At 36.6% G+C, this 25115-nt stretch overlaps 1 protein-coding gene across 13 annotated transcripts in view; it reads left to right on the plus strand.

The window, feature by feature from the left end:
- Window positions 1–25115, plus strand: part of SRBD1 (S1 RNA binding domain 1) — a 400072-nt gene that overhangs the window by 84903 nt on the left and 290054 nt on the right. For all 13 annotated transcript variants that reach the window (XR_009248665.1, XR_009248664.1, XR_009248667.1 and 10 more), the window contains exon 15: window positions 20681–20772. Coding sequence is in view for 6 of the 13 variants with exons in the window: in XM_058684229.1 (XP_058540212.1) it covers window positions 20681–20772 (92 nt within the window). In the remaining 7 variants the exon portion in view is untranslated. The remainder of the gene's footprint in view (window positions 1–20680; window positions 20773–25115) is intronic.

Here is a 25115-nt window from a genome sequence, read left to right on the forward strand (position 1 = left end):
CGAACAAGACTGAGTTTATGTTCAGATTAATCCATTTTCATCTGTTTTTAGCATTAAAGAATTTCCCCAAATCATACATAATACAGTAGTAGGGTCAGAATACCTCAAAGACCTCATGTTCCTGAAGGGGCCTGAGGCTCAGTGATCAATCTAGCTGGATTTTGTTCTGTGTGGGCCCTCAAACTCTTTTAAATGGTTTGTTATTAAGGTAGTGGAATACAACACTTCTTGAGTTTCCCACCCTCTTCCACTTTTAAATGTTTTAGAATTCACCATGAACTAAGTTTGTCTCAATGCTGAGTTGAAACCATTTCATCAACTGGTCATTTTTTTAAGGAAGCATTCTGGAGGAGTGGCCTTTTGGGGGTAAACTCGCCCTTGTTACGTAAGTAGGCAGTTTTGAGCCAGAAATCTTAGCAGCTGATAGGAAATAATCACTGAGGGATTACTTTTGGCCTGACATAGTTTTTATATGGTGAAGAATGTGGAGGAAGAAAGAGATCTCTCCACCACCTCTGGTGTGCTGTCCTGTGGATATGACCTCACTGGAACCTTGGGTTAAGTGTTGTAGAAGAATAGTGGCGTGACGAGGAAGGAAAGAATTTGAAGGTAGAGCTTGATTGATTTCTTGGTTTTGTAGAGGAGGGAAAACTTTTCCTTGACTCTCTTAAAGTCCCTGACTGGGTCTGAAAGTGAAACTGACAAAGATAGATTAACAGAGAAAAGCCTGCACATTTATTTCATTTAAGTTTTATGTGACACAAGAACCTTCATAAGGGAATGAAGACCCAAAGAAGTGGTTAAATCTGAGTGTTTTGATACTAGGTTTGAGGAAGAGTGGATAGTTGTGGAAAAACATGATAGGACAGAAAGCGTATGAGCTCTGGGTAGTAAATTGGTGGAAACTTGGCAAGGCCCATGTATTGGGTTTCTCGGCATCCCTCCATTTTCAGAGGTAAGGATGCTTCCTTACTCAGATACAAGGAAGGTAGCTCTGACAGGAGAGTTTCATGACCTGCCTCAAGGGGGAAGGGGTTCCTGTACCTGCTGTTTCTCAGATTCCTTCAACTTAAAATATATTTTGTCAAAGTGGCAAATTTGGAGGTGACATATCCTGAAATCCTTCACTTTCAGATTTCACTTCCAGTTAGCTGAGGGGATGTGTCCCAAGGGTAATTAGTGAGTGATTATTGTATTTTTGCTTGGTCCTTCTCAGCAGGAGGTTTTTACGTCTTCCCATTTCCCTTAGGAACACAAACTAGCTTTAGGTGAAGGGGGACAGGCCTTTCTTTCTTCTAACAGTAAAACATGGAGGTTCACGTTTCCATGATTCATATAAGTATGGTGTAGGCGGAAAGAAAGTATAATTCAATCATGCAAATTCTAAACACAGAATCACAAGTTAAAAGCTCATAATGGAAGGGATGACCAATTGCTTTATCAAGTAATTTTTTGCACTATTAAATTTCACTTTGTAGTTCCTTTAGCTGGGGAGCTGTCTTGTTGCATTTAAAATGTATTTAAAATGGAATTTGACTTGTGAAAATTCAGGTTAGGAGCAGATTTTCATGAATCCACCTACACCTAATGCAAAATCATCCTCTTTTTGTTCAAAGCCCAAGTTGATTGTCACTTGGAAATAGTAAAGACTTCAACATATGCTCTTGGCATAAATGCCTGAATTTGATATGCCAGAAAATTGTATTATTCTTTGAAATTTAAAAAATCTCTTCGGGAGATAAGTGTAGTTTAGTATAGTTGATACGATTATTTTTTATAGATTCAGGTTTTCTTTCCGTTTGGGTTAAGTGATGGGTATTCTTCTTGAATAGACCAGACTAAAAGTTTCTACGTCCAGAATTGTGGTTAGCAGTAGGGCTCCGAAAATTAAGTATACTCAGATCATGCAAATCTAGGAAAACTAAGGAAGGATAGTCCGTAGGCAGAAAACTTGGGGAAATGAGAGTCAATTACATGAAGATTTTCATTTCCTGTCTTTAAACAGCCTTCAGGTTTAGAAGCATACTTAGAAAAACAGTGTTTTAACCAGTCTTAACCAAGACTTCTGTCTTGACAAAGGCATGTGGGTCTGCATGCTACTTTGCATAAGAGATGGATGGTAGTGATGGGAGTGGAGAGAAAGGATTCAAGTGTATTTCAGCCGCTTTGCAGGATAAGGCAAAGCAAAGAAAATAGCCATGCTGTGTGTCTCAAAGGGCCCTTGTGTGGGTATTTCAACTTGAAAGGGGATTAGCATTGGAAGTCTGTGATCATGTCAAACATTTGTAATTGAAGGTGGCTGTTGAAAATAATTCTTAACATAACTGGATTCTAGCAGTCTTGTTGATGATGAGGTAAGTGGAGTGAATAGGAAATGATCTGTTTGTCATCGCTTGAGCCACAAAGCCGAGAAACTTAGTCTCCGGGAATGGAAACTTTAAAAAGCAACCACACTAGGAAATGTTTGATATTTCAAATCAAAGAGGCTTTTGGTGAAAAGTACAGAAGGGATATATAGATGGGAATATATACCATTGAAGTTTTGCTTTTAATATTATCTCTTGATATAGTTAAAACCAGACCTTTTGATTACTTTAATAGCCACAGGTCATACAGTGCTTTTGCCAAATTGTAAGACTAGATAACTTAAGTGCATGCCTCATGTAAACGGTTGTATTTTGTGAGCTTGTCTGTCCTGTTGCGTGTATGTATTTCTTGTCCTTTGAAATCAAGGTTTAGAACTTTTGGGGGGGAAGTTCATGGACAATCAGTAGCTCTAGTAGGTGCACATGCCTTCTATGTCTGTGGGTAAATGACAAGTATCATATTATGTAAATTCATCTGGACTTTGAAGTGATAAATATACAGTAGGATTGGCTGCCAAAGAACATCTGTTACGTCTGCACACTTACACTGCTAATGAATGAACACTTCCCCAAGGCAGTCTGAGTGATATGCAGCTTTTGGGAAACGGAGTGAACAGGAAATGTTTTCCTTAGAGGTTTTTATTTGCTCATCTGAGGCAATAGAGAAACATTAAGTGATTTGTGGTGGATTTTATTTTCCTGAAGCTCCTTCTATAACTTGAAATTCAATCAGTTATTGTGCTAAGGGATGGGTGCACTGACCTTGTCAAAAGAGTGAGCAAGGATTTCATTTGACTTTGGTTTGTTAGTTCACAATACTCATGTATATCTGGGTCTCTAACCTTGGCTTTTTATAACTCAGTAATCCTACGCAGTCATTCACTATGAAAACACTTGTGTTTCTCTTTTTTCTTTGTATTTGTTCATTTGAAAAGCCTTTCAAAAGGAATTGCAGCCTGCATGTGATTATAGCTATCAGTAGCACTTAAACTAACTGCTGAGATGAAACTTTTCTTTCTGGACCCTGCTAATTTCAGTTATCAATAGAAAAAGAAATTTTTTCTCCATTAAGAGGCCCGACTTTACTAATTGGTAGCTGTGCTTTGGGTTGAGCCTACATTCCTTAGGGACAGCATTTGATAGAATAATTTTTGACATTTTAATTTGACAAGAAACAATTCAGAGAAATGACCTAGACATGTGCCCGAAGTGAAGTCTTCTCGCTGTGATTGTGATACTCAGTGCCAGGAATGCCTTTGAACGTCTGCAGCACTTTGTAAACCCTGTGATCCATTTAATATGATAGTTCAAGCTTCTTGGCAGGTGTTTTCATAGGACCTTCACCTAAATGATTCTTACACAGTTTAAAGACTTTTTTCCCTATAGATACTAAGATGTGGGGCTGATGCCATATATTCTACGTTTGTGATGAAAGCACAACTTTCCAGGAGAACAATAAACTTAGGTATGAGTTGTGTAAATTTTATGCCTCTTTGTTCTCTGATTATACTGTAGTCTCCATCTTTTTAACTCAGAAGTATTACTTGGCTTTAAAATTTTGCTCCTCGCATTTGAAAATGGTGGAATAGGCTAATTTCAGATACAAGTGATCTGTTATGTATGTATCTCTATATAATGGAAAATTTACATTTTTAAATGGTGAAGTTAAAGCTTGAAGCAAATCTAGAGTGTACACACACACACACACACACACACACAAGCATGCATGCTCACTTATTTCTTAAAATTCATCTTAGAATCCTGCATTATTCCAAGTGTATTGGGGAATCTTTAAAGGACCAAACACTTAAATGGGTGTTTGAAAAATATATGCTGACAGAAGCCTGGTTTCTAAGCCTGGGAAATAGGCTGAAAGAAAAGGAAAAAGTGATTTTTAGTTTCTTCTTTGTATGTGTGTGTTTCAAATATGTGAGGTTTTGTTTTTTAACCACCAGATAAGGTTAGAAATGGATACTCTCAAACTTGCTCATGATGATAGTGATTTATTCCAGGTGAGGAAAATGCATTCTTTTTACTACCAGTGTATATCCCCTGAGAGTGGGGTGGGTAGATGGTTTGGCAAAGAAGACTGCTTTGAGTCGACTGGTTACATTCTGTTACTTCTTTATAAGCCGTTATTAGTTTGTATCCTGTGTACTTTCGTGAAAAAAATACTTTAATGGATTTGCCAGCCATGTATGTGTTATGTGTGTGCTTCTTGCTCTTTTTCTCTCTCTCCTGAAAACACTTATCTGTCTGCTTCCTGTGTCTCTCCCCCTCCTTTTCTCTCTTCTTTCTTTTTCTTTTCGCTCCCATTTAAATATGAGGAAAAAGTTAACATCCTCCCTCTCACTGTGTAAGAATGCCTCTGTCTACAAATAATTTGTTTTGTTTTATAAAGACCTATTATTTAAATCATTTTTATATTTGTTTTTAGTAAAATCATTTATTTACTGTATTTAGCAATCCAGTGTTTATAATTGCACATAAAGAAGAAACACCACTATTCAGTTTTCCTCTAAGAATCAAAAAAGTCATAGTTAACATTAACATACATACACTTGGGCTTGTATTTTAACACTTTTGTTTTTGTTTTTACAACTTTCAAATGAAAATGATGTTGGAATATGACTCCTGACTATGTGATGTGCTACATTAACATTACTTTAAATATTGTAGTTTTACTTATAATCATCCTAAATTTGAGTTAGAAAACTTGAAATTAACAGGAAAAATTCATTGGATCCCTTTGATATAAAATATATTTTTAGAACAACATCAAGTCATTTAAAATTTACTTTGGAATAGAGACTTCATACTTAAACAGACTTAAGGGAAATAAAATCATTTTAAAACCTTTTTCAGCCATTGTGCACAGTTACTGTTGGAGGTGATTGCCAGCACTGGAGAATCAGGAAGTGTGTAGTTTAAATTCTTCAGGATCAGATTATATCACAGATTTTCTTTACACATGGTGTTAAGTAGATATTAAGTGACAGCATAACTTGCTTTTCCTTTCTTACCTTTGGGAGTCTCAAGAACTCAGCTTTAGCTTCTAATTTGTGTTATTTTTAGGTTTGTTTTTAATTTTAAAGAGTATATGCCTTTACGTTGTGACTAAATATCTGAACAACTTAACTTTCTTTAGTATAATGTGTTTTTAAAAGTATGTAAATATCTAGTGGCCAGGTTTTAAAATTTCGGGGCAGGAAACTTTATGAAGGAATGGGGGTGATGTCATTACTTTTAGGTAAGATTAGACATGGAGGTTATGTTTATTCATTTGTTAGTTTTAGGATCCTTTACTTCCTGTTTATGATTTTCTTAACATTGAGTGTTGTTGAGATAAAATATGTTTGCCAAAAACATAGAACATATGGAGTAGAACATATATGTGAGAGTACTCTTCAGTCCTTGTGTGAATGTGGGTCTGTGTTAATCGATATTTACTTTAATCCTTCCCATAAGAATAAGTTCTAAAAGTACAAAGATGAGACATTATGTGAGCAACTGCACACAGTTGAAGAATAGTACTTGCTGGTTGCTTAGAAGGCAAGACAAGATAATGTAGATTCCAACGAATTATTTTAGTATGGAAACAGACACAAGTATATGAAAAGTGAATGAATTTCAGTGGTGTAGCCATAGTAAGTAAAAATGTAGAAAAAAACAAATTTCTAACTTGAATTCAAGTGAGGTCCTGGTTCCTGTTTATGCTTTGTCTTTTGAAGTATGGGAAGAAGTCAGGTGTTTTAATGTATAAATCTTTGGTGCAGTGATCCCTTTGTATATTTGAATAGAGCAAAAACCCTAATGATAATGGATTTCCTATTCCATGGATGGATTAGATCATTATATTGTGTACTCTTCATCTGAGTGAATCCTAGTTTATTTAGTTTCAGATGTATCTAACTAGATGACCTGATAAATGCTCCTCCGTAAACAAATAACTTATTTTTATGCTTCTCCAGCATCTCCTGCTTTGAATATTCCTCAGAAATCATTATTATGTCTTTTTAAAAAATTTTTTTCAAAGACTTGATTTTTTCATATGTTTTATTTATTTTTGAGAGACAGAGCACAAGTCGGGGAGGGGCAGAGAGAGAGGAAGACACAGAATATGAAGCAGGCTCCAGGCTCTGAGCTGTCAGCACAGAGCCCAACGCAGGGCTCGAACTCACAAACTGTGAGATCATGACCTGAGCCAAAGTGAAGATGCTCAACTGACTGAGCCACCCAGGCGCCCCTAAAGACTTTATTTTTAAGTGATCTCTACACCCAGCTTGGGGCTCAAACTTCAAGATCAAGGGTTGCCTACTCCACCAACCAAGCCTTCCAGGTGCCCCTCATTACTGTTTCTTAAGACTCAGATCTGAGGAGAAACCCGAGACCATCATGCCAATTACATTAACCTCTGGGAACAAAATGCTTATTGATTGACCTTCACAGACAACTTTCAAAAGGCTCCAAAGCTTTATTATCGGGAAAAGATGATTGGGAGGCAAGGAACTGACAAAAGTAGCTATCTAAACAGAAAGAAGTCTGGCCAAGTAGTTCGGAGATCACTTTTTCCTTTTTAAGTCTTGGTTTCACATGATCTTGGCCTAACTTGAGCTCTTTGGTTCTCTTTTACTCCTTTTACTCCATAGGTAAAATGAAGAGGTATTTGTGATGCTGACTTCCTTATGGGAAGTTAGAGTTAGTAGATCTTAAAACGCTTTCAAAAAGGTAAAAGTACTATGCAAATGCAGGAGATGTACATTATTACTTTAGAATAACTGAAAGGGCCCTTGTGAAAATAATGCCCATGTTTAGACTAAGCAAAGCATACTATAGCCATTTTCTTCTCTGCATGGAAGGGGCTAGTTTGACCAAATTATCAGACAGACAGGATAGGGATAGGTACCATTGCACTCAGCTATTTTCCCTTTTGTGAGAATCTTGAAGTTCAGTGTTTCTCTGGGCAGCTAATCTTTGGCAGCGAGGCTTTGTTCCGATAGTGGCATCTGGCACCAGATTGATTTAACCACGTCTGAGGTTTGCTCTTTTCAGAATGTGCTCTCTAGGCAGCTTCTGTGTGGCTGTGACATGACCACACGCTGTTGCTGCTTTTCCTGCCTTCTAGCACCACATGTGAGGCTAAGGCCTTCTGACACCTGCCATTTGGAACTTTTACTTGCTGAAAGATGTCAAGATTTTCAGACAAGATGAAGACAGATATAACTGCTCGTTCTTTCCTTTCTCAGGAATCAGATGAGGGCATTTGTTCCATGGATGAATTGCTGAAGTATGCAGCTCTGTTAGCTTTGGAAAGCACATGGGGTTTATGTAGATTCGTGTGTGCTTGTTTATGTGCTCTTATTCTCCTTTATACCTATTTGGTGTGATACCCATTTGCTATTTGTATAAGTAAAGGTTTTAGTGTTTACTTTATGGATTTCACTGGATAAATGGTGAGGGTTAGGGCAGAGTACTCCTCTGTATTCCTCATTTTTATTAAGAACCTCACTAAGAAATTGCATATTTTCAAGGACGAGCTGCTTTTATGACCGTATTGCCATACACATGCACACACTAATGACTGTCAAATCTTCAATGGCCAGGAGTAAGACATCTTACTTGAGGTCCTTGCTGCTTCTGTTTTTTTCTGCCTTGAGCCATCCAGAGGAAAGACTGGTGAATAAGACAGAAGTGCTAACCTGTTGAGTTTGTTCCTTGTAGTAACTGGTATCTAAATGATTGAGGAAAGGAGCTGAACTCTGGTATAAAATGAAAGCTTAAAAAGCTATTATATTTTGCTTATTCTTACCCTTCAGTTTTGTGGCTAAATCATAATTGGCTGTGTGCTATTATGTAAACTCTTCTGTTTCTCATATCTTGATATTTATGTTGGATCACAAGCCCAGTAACATCACAAAGATGGTGATACCCTAACTTGTTATAATTTAGGAGTTTTCCACTGACTCGAGTTATTTAATTGAAAAAAACCACCACCACCACCACCAACAAAAAACGTAAATGGGGTGGATGAGAAGATGACTAAAAGTGAAGTTATTGGGATTGTTGACACCGTGTTGAGAAGCCATGGATCACCTGTGAAACTATATCTTCTGGCATCTCTTTGGACAGCTTCTATTTAGTGGCCTTAAGTGGCTAAGTGGAAAAGGGAGAGTGAATATTGGCCAATAGGCTTGTTCCTTGTAGTGTAATGTATGGAAATTAGTAGAAATATAAAATCTGTCTCCAGCAATTGGAAGGCAGTGAGGACTAATGACTTCTGTGTTAATCAACAGTATCCATGCATTGGAACAGAAATATTTGCAAACATTTTAGTGGAAGCCTGGTAGTCTTACAGTAATCAAAGCTTCTTGCTTTACATTCTAGGTTAACTTGAATTATATACGGGACTCGTGCTACAGTTGGATTTTCTTTATCTTTTAACTGGATCCTTCCTATTTTTAGGGTTTTTCCATAAGGTCACAGAATATGTATCTCAGGTCATGGTTATAGAAACAATGTTCATATAAACTTCTTAATCTTATGATTTACTTTTTGGGTAATCATCAAGGGATAAACATATAGTATTTTGGGTTTCACCTTAGAAACTACTAATCTTACTACTGCTTCTACATGAATTAAACCTACCCTATATATTCTTGAAGTATGTTTCATACACTTGCAAGTTATAGTTCTAGACAAGATTAAAACTTTGGTTGGCATCTTTGGCTCCTCTTGATTTAAGGTTCAATAGCTTTTCAACAAAGGAAAAGTTGTAATGATATATGAATTATCTTAAAAGGCCCTTAAGTGAGGAAGGCTAATAAAATCAGACAAAAATATCAAGATAAATGTATCTTTCAGGGAATGCTCTTGTCTCGATAATCTCTACCATGGCACACGATTTATCTTTGTTCCCATTAATTTGTAGAGTTGATATATTTCTTACATCTTTAAGCATGGTGTTAAAAGCCATAGGACTGATTAATAATTTTGAAAATACTGGCTCAGAAGTTCATATTGTGTAGTGCTAGCATTCCTTCCATTGTTCCCAGTTGATATCTCAGGCCCATTTGCAGCTGAATTTATTCACCCCATAATATGTTAAAGCCAATTAGTTCCAAATTCTCTTTTCCTCCTAAAAACAGTAAATATATTTAGGATGATAGTTGTGATAGGCTTTGCTAAAACAAAACAAAACAAAACAGAAAAGTGGATGTGAGTGACGTTTACATATTTGCTGATGTAGATGGGAAACCACTAAGCTTTCACATTTTTGAAGGGTTTGTTATTTCTTTTGAATTTTTGAGGCTTTAGAACAGTGGTTCTCAAAGTATAGCCCTAGACTTCATCAAAATTAAAAACCATTGTGTTTCAAAAGACCATTAAGAAAATGACAGGACAAGCCAAAATTTGGAAGAAAATGTATGCAAGTCACGTGTCTGATAAAGGACTTGTATTTATAATGCATAAAGAACACTTCTGATTCAATAACAAGGAGACAAGCCAATTAATGGGCAACAGATTTGAATAGGTATTTCCTAAAGAAGATTAGGGAAGGCCAACAAATACGTTGAATAAATGCACAGCACCATTATTAATTAAAGATATATAAATTAAACTACAAGTAAAAAGATACCACATAACTACTAGAATAGCTTTAGTCAAAAAGGCAGACAATAACAAGTATCATCAAGGAAATGAATAAATTGGAGCCCTCGTTAGTTGCACCTAGACAGTTTCTTTTAAAATTAGGCATAAACTTATACTTCAGCATTTCCACTTCTGGGAATCTGTCCAAATGAAATGTGTGTCCAACATAAAGATTTATTCTTTTTTTTTTTTTTAATGTTTTTGTTTTGTTTTTTATTTTGTTTGTTTTTCTGAGAGAGAATCTCTGTGCCAGCAGCACAACAAGGGGGCTTGATCTCAAAAACAGTGAGATCATGACCTGAGCTGAAATCAAGAGTCAGATGTTTAACCGACTGAGCCACCTAGGCTCCCTGCCGCATTATCCTTTTTTTTTTTTATTTTTTATTTTTTTTTTAACGTTTATTTGTTTTTGAGACAGAGAGAGACAGAGCATGAACGGGGGAGGGACAGAGAGAGAGGGAGACACAGAATCAGAAGCAGACTCCAGGCTCTGAGCCATCAGCCCAGAGCCCGACGCGGGGCTCGAACTCACGGACCGTGAGATCGTGACCTGAGCTGAAGTCGGAGGCTTAACCGACCGAGCCACCCAGGCGCCCCCCTGCCGCATTATTCTTAATACCAGAAAATTGGAACCAACCCCAAAGTCCATCAACTGGTGAAAAGATAAATAAAATGTGGTGTACCTAGAACAATGGAATACTGTTCAGCACTAAAAAGGAAACACTGATGCTACAACATGGAAGAATCTCAAAAATCTCATAAGTGAAGAAGCCAGACTCAGAAGACCATATATTTTATGATAACATTTATGACACATGTCCAGATGAAGTGAATAGAAAATGGATACCTGGGGCTGGAGGTGGGAATGAAAACTGTAAATGGGCACACACTGTCATTTGGGGATGAAAGTGTTCTGAAATTGGATTTTGATGATGCTTGTGTAACATTACTAAAAGTCATTGAATTATACACTTTAAGATGGGTGAATTTTGTGAACTGTGAATTATACCACAGTAAAGCTGTAAAATGAAAAGTGTGGTCCTAGGCCTAGCAGTGCCAGCACCACCAGATAATTTGTTAGTAATGCAAATTCTTGGCCTCAGGGGAGCAGAAACTCTGGGGGTGGGGCCCAGGGAGCTAAGGTTTAATAGCCTGCAGCACATTCTGATGCAGGATCGTGTTTGAGAACCTTTGTTCTAGAATCAAGGAAGGCCAAATGAGATGATAGTTTGGAGTATGGTGTGTGTACATTCAGACTACCCTGTTCCTGTAACTGCAGGGAAGGTTTGAATTAAGAACTGTTGTAGTAGAGCTAAAGAAAATTACAGGGCAGTGGGAATAAAAATAAACTGGCCTTTCATGTTCTTGCTATGTCCCCACGAGAAGCTTTATGATTGTGATGTTTGTGTACCACATATGTTAGTAAATTCCTGTGTACTTTTAGGCTTGCTGTTACTTAACAAACATAGCATAAACAGGTTCATTTGCCATAACGACAGTGGAAATTTAGATCCTTGAAGGGAATTATTTCTCCTAAATATTTACACAGTATAATACAGCAGAGCCAGAAATGTGCAGTGATCCCAAAAAAGTAAAGATCTGACTATAGATAAAGAAGTAAATGGAGCAGTCAGCTGAACTGAAATTCATTCTCTCCTTCCATCTGTTCAGTGTATCTTTAAAAACCATGATTAGAAAAGTGGTTGATCTGGAGTAGTGGTCTTATTTATGCATGGCCTGTGTGTTCAGGTTTGATTTTTTTTTTTTTTCTTTTTCTTTTGTTTCTCCCTGGCATTATCCGGGTGGCCAAAAGAAATTCTGACGGTAGGGGCTGCTCCAGAATTGGGCTTGGTGATCCAACTTGCAGGCTGCTAGCTGGTGAATGTGTAAGATGATGTTCCTAGATAGGGTCTCCCTTAACAGGGATTGGGCAGCGGGGGGGGGGGGGGGGGGGGAGGGGGTATGAAAATTGATCAATGTGTGTCATTAGTGAAATTCACTGAGATTGTCAATGGTAGTATTTAGAAGAGTATTAGGGAATGTAACACAAACCATTGCTGTTACCAAAACTTTATTCTGTGGGTAGAAGGAACTGGGCTACAAGTTGTTGGCAAAGTAGGTCTGTGTCCTTTTAATTATTGTTAATTATTTTACTTTTCATTGTCTCATTTCCTTTGCTTCTCCCCTTTTTTGTTATTGTTCTTTCTTAAAACTTTTAATAATTAGTATTGCATTATTGAACACTTACTATTACTGACAAATATTAGAATAGTATATCTTCTAAGTTGGTAATTCCGATTCTGGGTTCTTTGGGTTTTGTTTTGCTTTGTTTTGTTTTTGTTTTTTTAGAGAGAGAGAGAGAGAGAGAGCTGGAGAGGGGCAGAGGGAGAGGGAGAGAGAGAATCTTAAGCAGGCTTCTCACCCAACGTGGAGCCTGACGTGGGGGCTCGATCTCACAACCATGAGATCATGACCTGAGCCTAAATCAGAGTCAGACACTTAACTGACTGAGCCACCCAAGCTGCCCCTGACTTCTTTTATTGGGTGGATAATAAAGGAATAAAATATTTTGCAGTAAGTTTCATTCTAAAAAGTCTATGCTCTAGCAATCTGAACTCATATTTACTAGTGGATAAACTCCCATAGATAAACTAGAAAAGGTGAAAAGATGAGTTAATGAAGCAAACTTTTCCCTTTGTAAGAAAATTCTACACAGTTCTCTGTGCAACTCTCAAATTTATATCTGAATAGCATTATGTTTGAAAAAGAATAAACAAATGCAGATAATTGGTTTTATTATATGAGTAAGTACACATTGAGTCAATGAATGATTTTGGAGTTAAATGTAAGAATCAGAAGAAGCAGGGGCGCCTGGGTGGCGCAGTCGGTTAAGCGTCCGACTTCAGCCAGGTCACGATCTCGCGGTCCGTGAGTTTGAGCCCCGCGTCAGGCTCTGGGCTGATGGCTCGGAGCCTGGAGCCTGTTTCCGATTCTGTGTCTCCCTCTCTCTGCACCTCCCCTGTTCATGCTCTGTCTCTCTCTGTCCCAAAAATAAATTAAAAACGTTGAAAAAAAAAAAATTTAAAAAAAAAAAAAAAGAATCAGAAGAAGCATACTTTTTGATGTATAGGGGTAGGGGACTCGGCAGATAGGTTGACATCATGTTCTTTAAATCAACACATTTCAAAATGTTGACCAAAGGACATTTTCACTGTAAAATCAGGTCATTATTATTTTTGTGTCTTATCAGTAGTGAACGTGGAATGTTTCCAGTACTGCTGCAGACGACAGTTTCCTCTGCAGTTAATGCTCCTCTCTTTGGGCCAGATTTTCTTGTCTTGGAGTCAGGAGGCCCTGTCCTTTTGCTTAGTCTGACATCACGTAGGCTCCAGGCCTTGTGGTTGCTCTTGTGGCAGCTTTTTCTTGAGCTCCCTTTGTGGTACCATGCAGTACTTGTGACAACTTCATGTTGATCTCAAACGTAGATGGGGAAAAAGAAATAAAGAAGGGATTTTTAAAAGAGAAAGCAGAAGGTGAAGGGAAGGGAGAGAGAGAATAAAAGGGATGCTTACTGTGGAGAGTAGTGGAGATGATCACTTCTGCTGAAGCCATTCTTGGTCAGGAGTAGCTTCTACCTCACTTGAGGGACCCAGCCTACAAATGGGAGACTAGGGGCACCTGGGTGGCTTAGTCAGTTGGACGTCTGACTGTGGCTCAGGTCATAATCTCACATTTATAAGTTTGAGCCTGTGTCGGCTCTGAGCTGACAGCTCAGCCTGGAGCCTTCTTCAGATTCTGTATCTCCCTCTCTGTCCCCCTCCCCCACTGGTGCTCTGTCTTTGTCTCTCTCAAAAAATAAATAAACATTAAAAAAAGACAAACCAAATGGGAGACAAGCTCTGCATCCTTTTTGTCTTTCAGTTTGTTAATTTGCTTTCCCCTATAATAGCATTTGAAGATACCAGTGATTTTTGGCATCTCTGGCATTGAATGTCCTACTGCCAGTAGTACCAGCAATTTCAACGTAATATTTTGACACAGTGGTCCACTGTAGAGACATAGCATCCTTGTGAACATAGACCTCTGATACTAAATAGCATCAAAACTAACCGTTGGTTTGTTTAGAGCCTGGAAGGATAGGTAGCTGGTGCTCTGAGGAAGCTCAAACTCCAAATTAAAGTTCTGCTCCATAGTTGCTAATTTGGGTCTTCCTTTTTTTTTTTTTCTCTGTGGCTGCAAAGTGTTCTTTTTATCTATGTATGGAGCACTGAAGGAAAGGTAGCCGAGGGAATTCTGTACTGTTGAAATCTTGCTGTGTGGGTAAGGTATGATAGGATGTCCACCTGGGAGTGCATACCCACCTTTGGTAGACATTTTAAGTTCTCCCGGGATTATGATGGGTCCTCTGTGTGATTACTGTACCTTTGCCAGGCTTATTCTCTTTGGAAAATGCTCAGATTTTGAAAGAAGGCTTGGAATTATGTTTTTTTCTTTTCTTTCTCTCTTTTTTAAAACTAGCAATTGAATTGTTTCTAACGAGTCATCCACCAGATGGTGCTAGTGTTACATATCTGAAGGTGAACTTCTTTGGCGCTATTGAAATCTTGAGCTTGTGTGTTTTCTTTTTCTCTTTCACCATATTGTTTTTAGTGTTTTTTTTTTTTTTTTTTTTTTTCCACGCACCCTGCTTTCCTGGCACGCTAGCGTGTCACCTTGCTTCTGGTACGCTGTGGGTAGTGAACTGATTGTTCCTTGGTGATCATGAAGGATAACTTGGGAAGTGGATTCAGAGGCCAAGGACTGAGTAAAACTTAAGGATATATGAAATATGTAATTTCTTGTAAAACTTTTCATCATACATTTGTTTCTTATCTAGCCTGTGTGTATAAATTGAGAACTTGTTCTTTCTGCTCCAGCTTTCTTTTGTTACGGCAATGTCATAAAACTTATTGTTTGAGATCTAGAAGCCACGTGTGGGAGTTATTTGTAACAAATGATATGTTTACCCATATTAAATTCAAAATAACTTTAATAACTGTACAAGAAAGTTTGGTAGAATAAAAGAGAATGTTGGGTGCTATGTGACACCATCTTTTGTGGCAATTAGGAATTGTTATTTTAAACTTAAATTTTAAACTTTTTCTGTTTACAAATATTACATGGCTATTGAAGAAAAATTAAAAAAAAACAAGAATGCAATTAAAGGAGTAACTCATATAAGCACTTTTAACATCACATAAATCTTTTTTTCTTTTTATGTAAAAATTTAGGTAAATTTGAAAATATTAGATTGGTCTTATCATAGTCCTTTTTTTTTTTTTTTTTTAAGTTTATGTATTTATTTTGAGAGAGAGAGAGCATGAGCTGGGAAGGGGCCAAGAGAGAGGTAGAGAGAATCCCAACTAGGCAGAGCCTGTTGCAGGGTCTCAACCTCACAAACTGCCAGATCATGATCTGAGCCAAAATCGAGTCAGAAGCTCAATTGACTGAGCCACCCAAGTACCCCTCATGTTTTAGTCTTATAACCATTTTTTTTTTCACTTAGTTTTTGGCAACTAATTTTTAGTGACAGTATATCTTTTCATTTAATGAACCCTCTAATGATAGGGGGTTTGGTTTTCAGTTTCTTTCCATTAAAGCTATGCTCTGACAAATAGCACTTGTTCATTTTTTGTGTATTTTTAAATATCTTTTGTATAAATTCTTAAAAATATAATAACTGATTCAGAAAGGATGCATATTTTTTTAACTTCTGATTTATATTTTCAGGATACCATCCAGAAGAGTTCTACAGCTTAAACCTCTTTAACAGTTTATGATTTTGCTTGTTTCCTTACTTCCTTATCATCACCAGGTTACCCTAGTTTTTAAAGTGACTAGACATTGCTCATTTGAAACTCCCTGAAATGACAGTTCATCACTAAATATAGGAACTTAAAATTGCTTTGATATTGTCCTAGAAATAAACTTTGTACTTTAACCATTAAATCCTAGAGCGCCTTGTGTTCACGGGGTTTTGGTTTGGGCCTTGTTTCCTATCCCTAAAGGACAACAGCCGTCCTTTCATACTTTAGAACAGGTTATCTTGTGTGCAGAGCACAGAATCCAGGTCTGTGTTGCCTAACTTTTTTAGTACTGTGTATTACTTGTTGCGGAGCTTAGCTCAAAGCATTTACTCTCTCTCCATATGAATGTTTCTCAGTCTGAAAATTTGGAAGAAGAGTTTTTAGATCAATTATTTTTAAAAACTGTAGTGAAATAAGCTGTGCATTTAACCTAGTAGTTAGTGTGTATTATTATTATTTTTTTGTTGGGCAGAAGGAAGATATGAAAACTGTTAGCTAACAGTAAGGTTTGAGGAATTCCAATGTACTTTTGAAAAGAATTAAAAACACATCAGTTTTTGTTAATTTAAGCAATATATCCTGGCTGATTTTGATATCTTCCTAAATAACTGCATTTTCATTTAAGTAGATTACCTTTGAATTAAATTCTCCTGTTAACATGAGGAGGCATGTGATTTAAAATAAGAGAAAACAAAGCTATTTTCATATTTGGGAAATGGGGAGAAAAGAGGAGACATCATGTAACCTTGTAAATGAATGTGAAAACTATTAGCCTAATAACTTAAAAAAACAAATGGCTAGTTCCCCTGTCTCATGAAAGGAATCCCCACCCCCCATCTCAATTTCGTAAAAGAAAATTGCCATTTTCTTATTGTCAGAATGAACAGTCACTCTAAGAAAACTACTTGAGAACTGGGTTTTAAAAGATTCATCAACATACAATCTCTTTTGGCAGAAGATACTTACAAATTCTGTAGTTTAAGCCTAGCTTTAAAAAAAATAAAATTATATTGATAAATGGTCAGATTTATGTAATATTGAATTTTACTTGAGATAACAAAATTTAGCATTTTTAACTTAAAGAGTTTTTATTAAAATTTTAAAAAATGAATTTAAGAGTAAATGCATCTGTGTTGTGGGCATTTCAGTTTTTAGTTTTGAGTGTATGGTTTGTATATTTTTAAATAAAAGAGACCCTAAAATCATGCTGAGTTTGATTAGGTGTTTTTAAAAATGCCTATTTAATTACAGAGCATTATTACAGTAACATATATATCTGGTAAAATGTGAGTCCAGTGTGGTAGCTCCTGAAATGTACTTTCATATTTTTAACACTTGAGATATTTGCCATATATGTGTGTATATATATATATATATATATATATATATATATATATATATATATTTAGGTATTTACATGTACCAGCAATTTCATTGAAGGAACTTCAGAGCACTGTAATAATATTGAACCCTTAGTTCATTTACAATTCTCTCATTTAAATTCCCCCCAAATAATAAGTTCTGCTCAAAGTCTTGTCTGCTTTATGGCAAAATAAAGAAAGTAATCAAGTTGCTAAGATTATGAGTCCAGTTTCTTTACACCTGAGAGAAATTTGTTTTATGGAATATAATATTTATTAAATCAGGAGCTGTCTGAATTTTATGTAAAGTTCCTTTTTGCTTTTTTTCAAAATATATTAGAGATAATTGGAGTACTTTTCCAATAATTTATTGGGAAACTTGGAATACACAGAAAGTGGCTTATAAAATCTAGCATGCTCTCTGAATGTCTATCCTTGAAATCCAAATAGGAGTGAACAGAATGGGGGTGGGGTCATTATAACTTTTGTTCTTCTCAGCTTCTCCTGGAAAAAATCATCACCACTCCCAGCTTGATTTGTTTCATTTAATTCTTGCCACATACACTTCTTAGGTCCTTCAATGTTTTATATTGAAGAAGTCAGTGTTGAGGTTTTTCTGTTCATTTAGATTATTGGAGCATTCTGATCTGTGCTTAGTACTGAACTGTTTATTGGACCCATGCTATGTAATAACTAAAGCATATGAAATTTACTACATTTTGTATTGATTTAATATTAATGTTAATCTAAAATCTTTTGGTGCAGTGTGTCACATCTGTTTTGTATTCCTCTGTTTAAAAGAAGTGGCAGTGTGGTATTTGGAGGAATATTTATTATCTGAGTGTTTTTCTTTGCAACAGTTTCCCTCAGTCTACTGAGAATTATACCTTCCAAGAGACAGTGAATCACCCAGAAAATTCTCAGGTACCAAGTTGCTAAAGGCCACACTTAATTGGAATTTGTATTTACCACTTCAGTCTCCTTTACTTAATAGTGGTAATTTTGGAGCCTTCTTGAAATGATAGAAAATAAATTTGTGGTGAAATTTTAAAAAGTATTCTTTTTCCTTAATAATAGGTCCAGCCTGCACTTCATGGATGCTCTAGGTTTTTTTAGGAAAAACAAAACAAAACAAAACTTTGTTAGACTGTTGATTTGTATTTGAAACCAGATTTTCCATGACTAGTGACTGAATATTCTTATACTGTGATGGTGCTTCCTAACCTCTTTTGGGGTTGTGGATTTCTTTAAGTAATCAGTGAAAACTATAATCCCTTTTCCTAGAAAAAATGGATAAACACAAATATTTTGTATACAGTTTTTATTAATCCTGTTTTTCCTTGCCTAGAAGACCAAGGGCCCCAGGTAAGGAAGTACCACTATGATGGAACTGAAAAATCCCTTCTAGTATGTTGGTTTTAACATCCTATTATGCCACACTAAGAGTTTTCTTCACTTCAAGCTTTATTTGACATTACATTTTCTCCTTGATCATTACATAGTAGAAGATAAGCAGAATCGTAACTCTTACATTGAAGAAAAAGCACAATTACCTTTTTATTTTAAAGTCCATCTCTGAAATCATAGAACATATTTGACCTTCTCCATGCTTTAGGTTCTATGTTAGACACAGAAAACAAAACCCATTTTACCTTTTGATTGGAAGTGAAGGCATTGAAAGAGAGAAATGTGCTCCTATGGATCCATTATTTAAGAAAATGGTTCTTCTTTAAAAAGATATTATTACATGTATTGTTTAGTACAAAAATATGGGTTTTCATTTTAATGAGGGGTTGTAAAACTATTCAGAAGTTATTTGTGCTTCTTTCTGCTGGTTAAGAGCTCATTCTTGGGTTTCAAGCAGATTAGGGTTCAAATCTACCTCAGTAGTTTACCTTCCAAACGACCTTGGGCATATTACTTATCTGTTAAAGCAAATTTTGTAATACCCACTCAGTTACCTCCTTTTGTATCCTGATGGTAGTATTGATGAGGAACAGGATAAACAGCCTTGCTTTTCAATCGCAGCATGTTCATTTTTCCTATTATGAAATTTAGGACAATAGACTTGGTTGCAAAAAAATATAAATCTTCATATTCCCCAAAATAATCTTCTCAAATCTTGGTGGTTTTTAATTGTTGTCAAGGTTCAGTCAAGAGTTCTTGAAACACAAGGGGTAGCAAACTAACTTTTTCACACTTTTCTTTATCAGTGTTCAGCTCTTAAAAGGGGGCAATATGTTAAAAGGTATCCACTAAACTTGTCTCATAATTGAAGTAAATATTGAGGAAGAGAGAAGGGAAGAAATTTCTAATAGTGGATTAAAAATTAAGTGCTAATATGCTTCTGCTTTTGAGTCTTAATGCCTAGATGGCATGGCAGAGAGGTATAGGTCTTGTAAATTCTAAGGGTAGATGATGTTTCTTTGCGTGTTTTGTCATAAAAAAATGCCTCTAATTTTAAAAATGTTGAATGAACTGTAGTGATGTCAACCACCATAAACAGGTCAGCTGCAGAAGAGTGGTGTATGAAGTGTTTGGAGGCAAAGAAGAAAGGAAGAGGATGATGTATGGGATGCTTTGTAAATAGATGCTGAAATGAAATGGTTTGACCAACTGCCTGAAGTCAAAGGCTTCAAGTTTACTGAAGGATGATTTTAGATTCTCCTGAAAAGATGTGGGATAATATCCCATCTGATCCCCTTCCTGTTCACATTGTGGTTGTTCATTATAATTGAGTAATAATAATGGAAGTGTCTATGGCAGTGGTTTTTGTATATATCCATATATGTACATATCCATACACATGTGTATGTGCTTTCCATGATGCTTTAGAATGGTTAACTCAGTTAGGAGTCATTAAGTATCAGTCAACAGTGGATTATAAAGAGAATTTCAGTGTATTCTGGAAATTTGAAGTTGGCATCAGGGGAGAATATCCATTGTGTTTTTCTATAATCTATTTGATTACTATGGACAGGAAACAACTGAATGAATTCATTATGTATTTAAACCTGTGTATTTCTGGGGCACCTGGGTTACTCAGTTAAGCATCTAACTCTTGCTTTTTGACTCAGCTCACCATCTCATGGTTTGTGGATTCGAGCCCTGCATTGGGCTCTGCGCTGACAGCTTGGCACCTGCTTTGGATTCTCTCTTTCCCCTTCTCTCTGCCTTTCCCCTGCTCGCTCACTCTCTCTCTGTCTCTCTCTCTCTCTCAAAAAATAAATAAACCTAAAAAATAATAAACCTCTGTATTTCCTCTGTGCAGAACACAAACATTACTTGATCACTTTATGTTTATGAAAAATTAAATGCTATAGGTACCACTGAAATAAAAAGAGAACAGGTGTTTTGTTTTGTTTTGTTTTCTTATAATACCCAGTCTTACTCATTTATTTTCTTCGACCAGGCAGAAAGTTTGGAAAATTATATTCCCCCTTTTGTTTCTTCTCAGTATCGTCAGTGAAGCAGGGGCATCAATCTACAGTGTCAGCCCTGAAGCTAACAAAGAGATGCCGGGGCTGGACCCTAATTTGAGAAGTGCAGGTAAGAAACTACGAACCATCACAAAAGCATGTGATTGTGATACTTTGGACTTATGTTTTAAGCAAGCAAAATATTTACCCAAAATCATTTAGAAGATATATACGTAAGAATTGGCATGTTAGGAAGAAAGTGGTTGATTAGGATAATTAGAATTATGGAACAGAAGAGGAAGAATACTAGAAATTAGCCCAAAATCCCTTTAGTAAAATTAAATGCTTGAAAGTTAATAATAAAATTAATAAGATACTCTAAGATCTCATATTATTACTATAAAATATTATTTATTATAGCTTTTTATTGGCAAAATTAATATATTAACCTAAATATATTTATATTGCAAATTAAACATGCATAGTTTATTGCTAAATATTTGTCAGATGACCAGTTTCTCTTGTCTTGCTAATGCGGTTTCATTTAATGTTTAAAACAGCCTGCTTTGAGTTTAGTCACATTAAGTTGCTTTGGTTTCTGTTTTGTGGAATAGTTAAAATCTTGTGTGTGAAGAAATTAAGATAGTTTGATATGTCCTGTGAAAATAATTTGTATTATAAGGAAAATGTTAACTCTGGTCAGAACATTTTTCTGTGTAATAGCTGGAAATTTAGACTTTGTTAGAAAGGGACTTTTGAAAAAAATTTTAACTTAAAATTGCATTGGCTATTCTTCAAGTTTCATTGGCTATTCTTGAAACATGTACCTGGAGATACATATTTGAAATTTTTTGCATTAATCTGAGGCTAAAAGCCTACTTACATCCAAAAGAGCTTGTAGTTTCCCTTTGATTGTTTGCTCCATGATACAGTCCCCTGTCTAACATGGTCATCTTCTCAAACTCAGATCCCAGCTCAAAATTTTGATCCTTCTGTGAAACTTCTCCTTGTCACAGCAGTTCAGTGTGGGCTTTGTCTCCTTGCCATGTGCTCGGTCAGAGGAGGAGATACAGTAATCATATTGGGAACTGCTAATACTAATCTTTTTTAAGCACTTAATATATGTGAAACATTGTGGTAAATGCATTACCCAGATTATTTTGTCTTAGTCTCATAATTGCCCTTTGAGACATTTATTATTCCCACTTTACAGATGAGGAAACCAAGGCTTAAAGAGGCCACATAACGAATAAGTGTATATATATGTACTTCTATAATAAAAGGATACTTTTCTTTCTTAAATAATAAAATTCAAAACCTTCCAAGTTGGTGGCACTGAAAGATAATCTTCTAACAGAATGTTTGAGAGAAATATCGTCTGGGGGGTGGCAGTCTCTCAGACCTCCCACTGCTACGGGGGCTGCTGTTTCCTCTTCACCACTGGCCTGCGTGGGTGTGTAATTGTCACAGTGTTGTGGGTGAGACAGGATTACAACATCCCAACAAGACTCTCTGAAAATAGGAGATAATAAAAAGAGGAATCATTCTATGGTCCTACTTACTCAGATTCCAAAGGCTGGCTGTGTCTTCAGTGTGTGATTCACCGCAGGTATGCCTTCCTTCTGTGATTCAGCTTGCTCTCGTATGGCAGTGACTATGTTTGATCCATATCAACTCAAAAAATCTACCTAGACATATTGAGTCTTCCAGGAGTGGTCCTGAAGGCAAATACTGAAAGAAGCTCGGAGTCTCCATTCTTGGTTTTCTAGGGCCGCCACCTTTTCAATTCCTGATTTCTGACCAGAGGTCCTTCTCTTTCCTAGTGACTGATGCCAGGGATGACTTTATACTTCATTTGAGACCTGTGCTACCTGTGGGTGTGGGTTTTACTTTTTAACCCTCTGTAAGTTTACTCTGTCTGAACGTAACAGAACCTTAACATTCATACAGTGTTAAACATAACGTAAGATGACCTTCCGATCACTACATCTTCTGACCTGTTTGTCAGCTTATTGAAAGCAGAGGTTATCCTTATATATGCTTATAGTCTCCCATAATAAGTTCATCATACATGAGAGGCATTTCAATTGGATAGATAGAATAGTAGGTAGGTGATATTAAAATGTTTATTATAGATTTCTGACTTAAAAAAGAAGATTGAGTATAGCTGTTATTCCTTTACTCCTTTCTGAACTCCCACCAAAATGACAGTAACATGACAGAAAGAAGGCAGAAACTCAGGACAAGGAGGATGGAGAGGAAAGAACAGCAGCAATCATTTTGAAGCTAGAAAGCAGATGACTGAATAAGAAGTAAGGTAGCCAACTTGAGAGAGATGAAAACTAAGAGAGCATGTAGAAAACAGAGAACTAACCTGAAGTGGTCATGGAACCCTTATAGGTTCAGGAAATTCACCAGGTTACCTTTAGAAGTATCTTGTGAGGGCAGTGGGTGGGTCTAAAGTAAGAGGATTGATTGAAAGTTTTGTTTAAAGGGCAATTAGACCAAGTTAAACCCAGCAATTCCACTCCTAGGTGTATACTCAAAGTTGAAAACAAGGACTCAAACAAAATACTTGTACACTGTGCTTATAGCAGCACTATTCACAATAGCCCAAAGCTGGGAACAACCCAAAGTCCATCTGTGGCTGAATGGATAAACAAAATGTGGTATACCGATACAATGGGATATTATTTTTAGCCATAGAAAAGAAGTACTGACATGTGCCACAACATGGATGAACCTTGGAAACATGCTGAGTAGAAGAAGCCAACACGAAACGCCACATATTGTATGGTTGCATTTATATGAAATGTACAAAATAGGCTGAGCTATAAAAGCAGAAAGTTGGGGCGCCTGGGTGGCTCAGTCGGTTAGGCATCCGACTTCGGCTCAGGTCATGATCTCACGGTCCATGAGTTCAAGCCCCGCGTCGGGCTCTGTGCTGACAGCTCAGAGCCTGGAGCCTGTTTCAGATTCTGTGTCTCCCTCTCTCTCTGCCCCTCCCCTGTTCATGCTCTGTCTCTCTCTGTCTCAAAAATAAATAAACGTTAAAAAAAATTAAAAAAAAAAAAAAAGCAGAAAGCTGATTGGTTGTCATCGGGCACTGAGAAGAGGGGAAAATGAAGAGGGACTGCTTAATGGGTACAGGGTTTTCTTTGGGGGGCGTTGAAACTGTTTTGGAACTTGATAGAGGTGGTGGTTTGTACAACAGTGTAAGTATAATAAATGCCACTGAATTGTACTCATTGGTTAATTCTATGTTACATAATTTCACTTCAGTTAAAAAAAAAAAAGACTTTCCATTCCACACAGTTAAGTGATTGTTCTTTCACCTTTGCAGAAGACCGGAGATTTGTTTCTCTGGAGAGGGCTAAACAGAAAGTCTGTATACTGGAGGACACAGGTTATACATGAGAGTTGGGATACCTACTGAAGAAGGTATTAAATAATTACTTACATGCTGATGTAGAGATCTTGGAGAGCACTAAGCCCTCCATGCAGGAGATAGGGGAATTCTGACACCTAGACAAGAGAAAATACCTGAAGAACTGAGATCAGAGGCACAAACAGAAATGGGCCAAATCACCATATAATGAAGCCCACAGCTGATAAACTTCACATTTAGGCAAAGCACTTAGAGGCAGCTTTTTGGTACCCTCTTCCTGATGGACAGTCAAGGGTCACCTGTCATTTAAGGAAACTTACACTGTTAAAGATAGATGGTGGGGGGGGGGTGAGGGGACAGTACAGAAGCCACTTGGGTGAAATAAAGACTTTAGAAAAAGAAGAAAAACTTTTACATCCTTAGAGAAATGAAAGATATTTCATTCATTTAAATAAAATTTACATAAAATTCACCCTTTTTAGGTGAATTTTTGAATTTGTCTATGCATTTTGAAAAGCTTAAACTAGTCGGGTAACCACAACCACTGACACCACAATCAAGATAAAGAATATTTTTATCAGGTCAACAGATTTGTCAGTTTCTTGTTCAGAAATGTAGTTATTAATTAGGGGATCAAGATCATTAATAAGCTTTATAATGAAAAAATTCTTATTTGGAGTTGTTGAATGAAAAAAGACAGCACTGGGAAATTTTACTTACCTTCCTCTGTTGCTGTCTGATGGCAAGGGGAAATTTAAAATGAGGTGAGTGTTGGACTTTAGAAATAAAAATTTCCACTTTGATATTCTTAGATAACAGAATATGTCATATTTTTAGATAACAGAATAAGGCAAATTTTCTTAAATCTCACTAACCTTGAGATCATGACCTGAACCAAAATCAAGAATTGGATACTCAACCAACCAAGCCACCCAGGCACCCCCAGAATAAGGCAGATTTAGGAGAATACAGTTATTACAGTCTTTTAAGCAAGAAGTTTATTTGCTTTAGAAGCTTTAAGATTCTAGATATTTCATAGAACTGAAGACCAAAACCCATACCTTTTTATCCTTCAGATAGAAGGC

This window comes from Neofelis nebulosa, chromosome 9 (assembly GCF_028018385.1).
Source record: "Neofelis nebulosa isolate mNeoNeb1 chromosome 9, mNeoNeb1.pri, whole genome shotgun sequence".
NCBI lineage: Eukaryota > Metazoa > Chordata > Mammalia > Carnivora > Felidae > Neofelis > Neofelis nebulosa.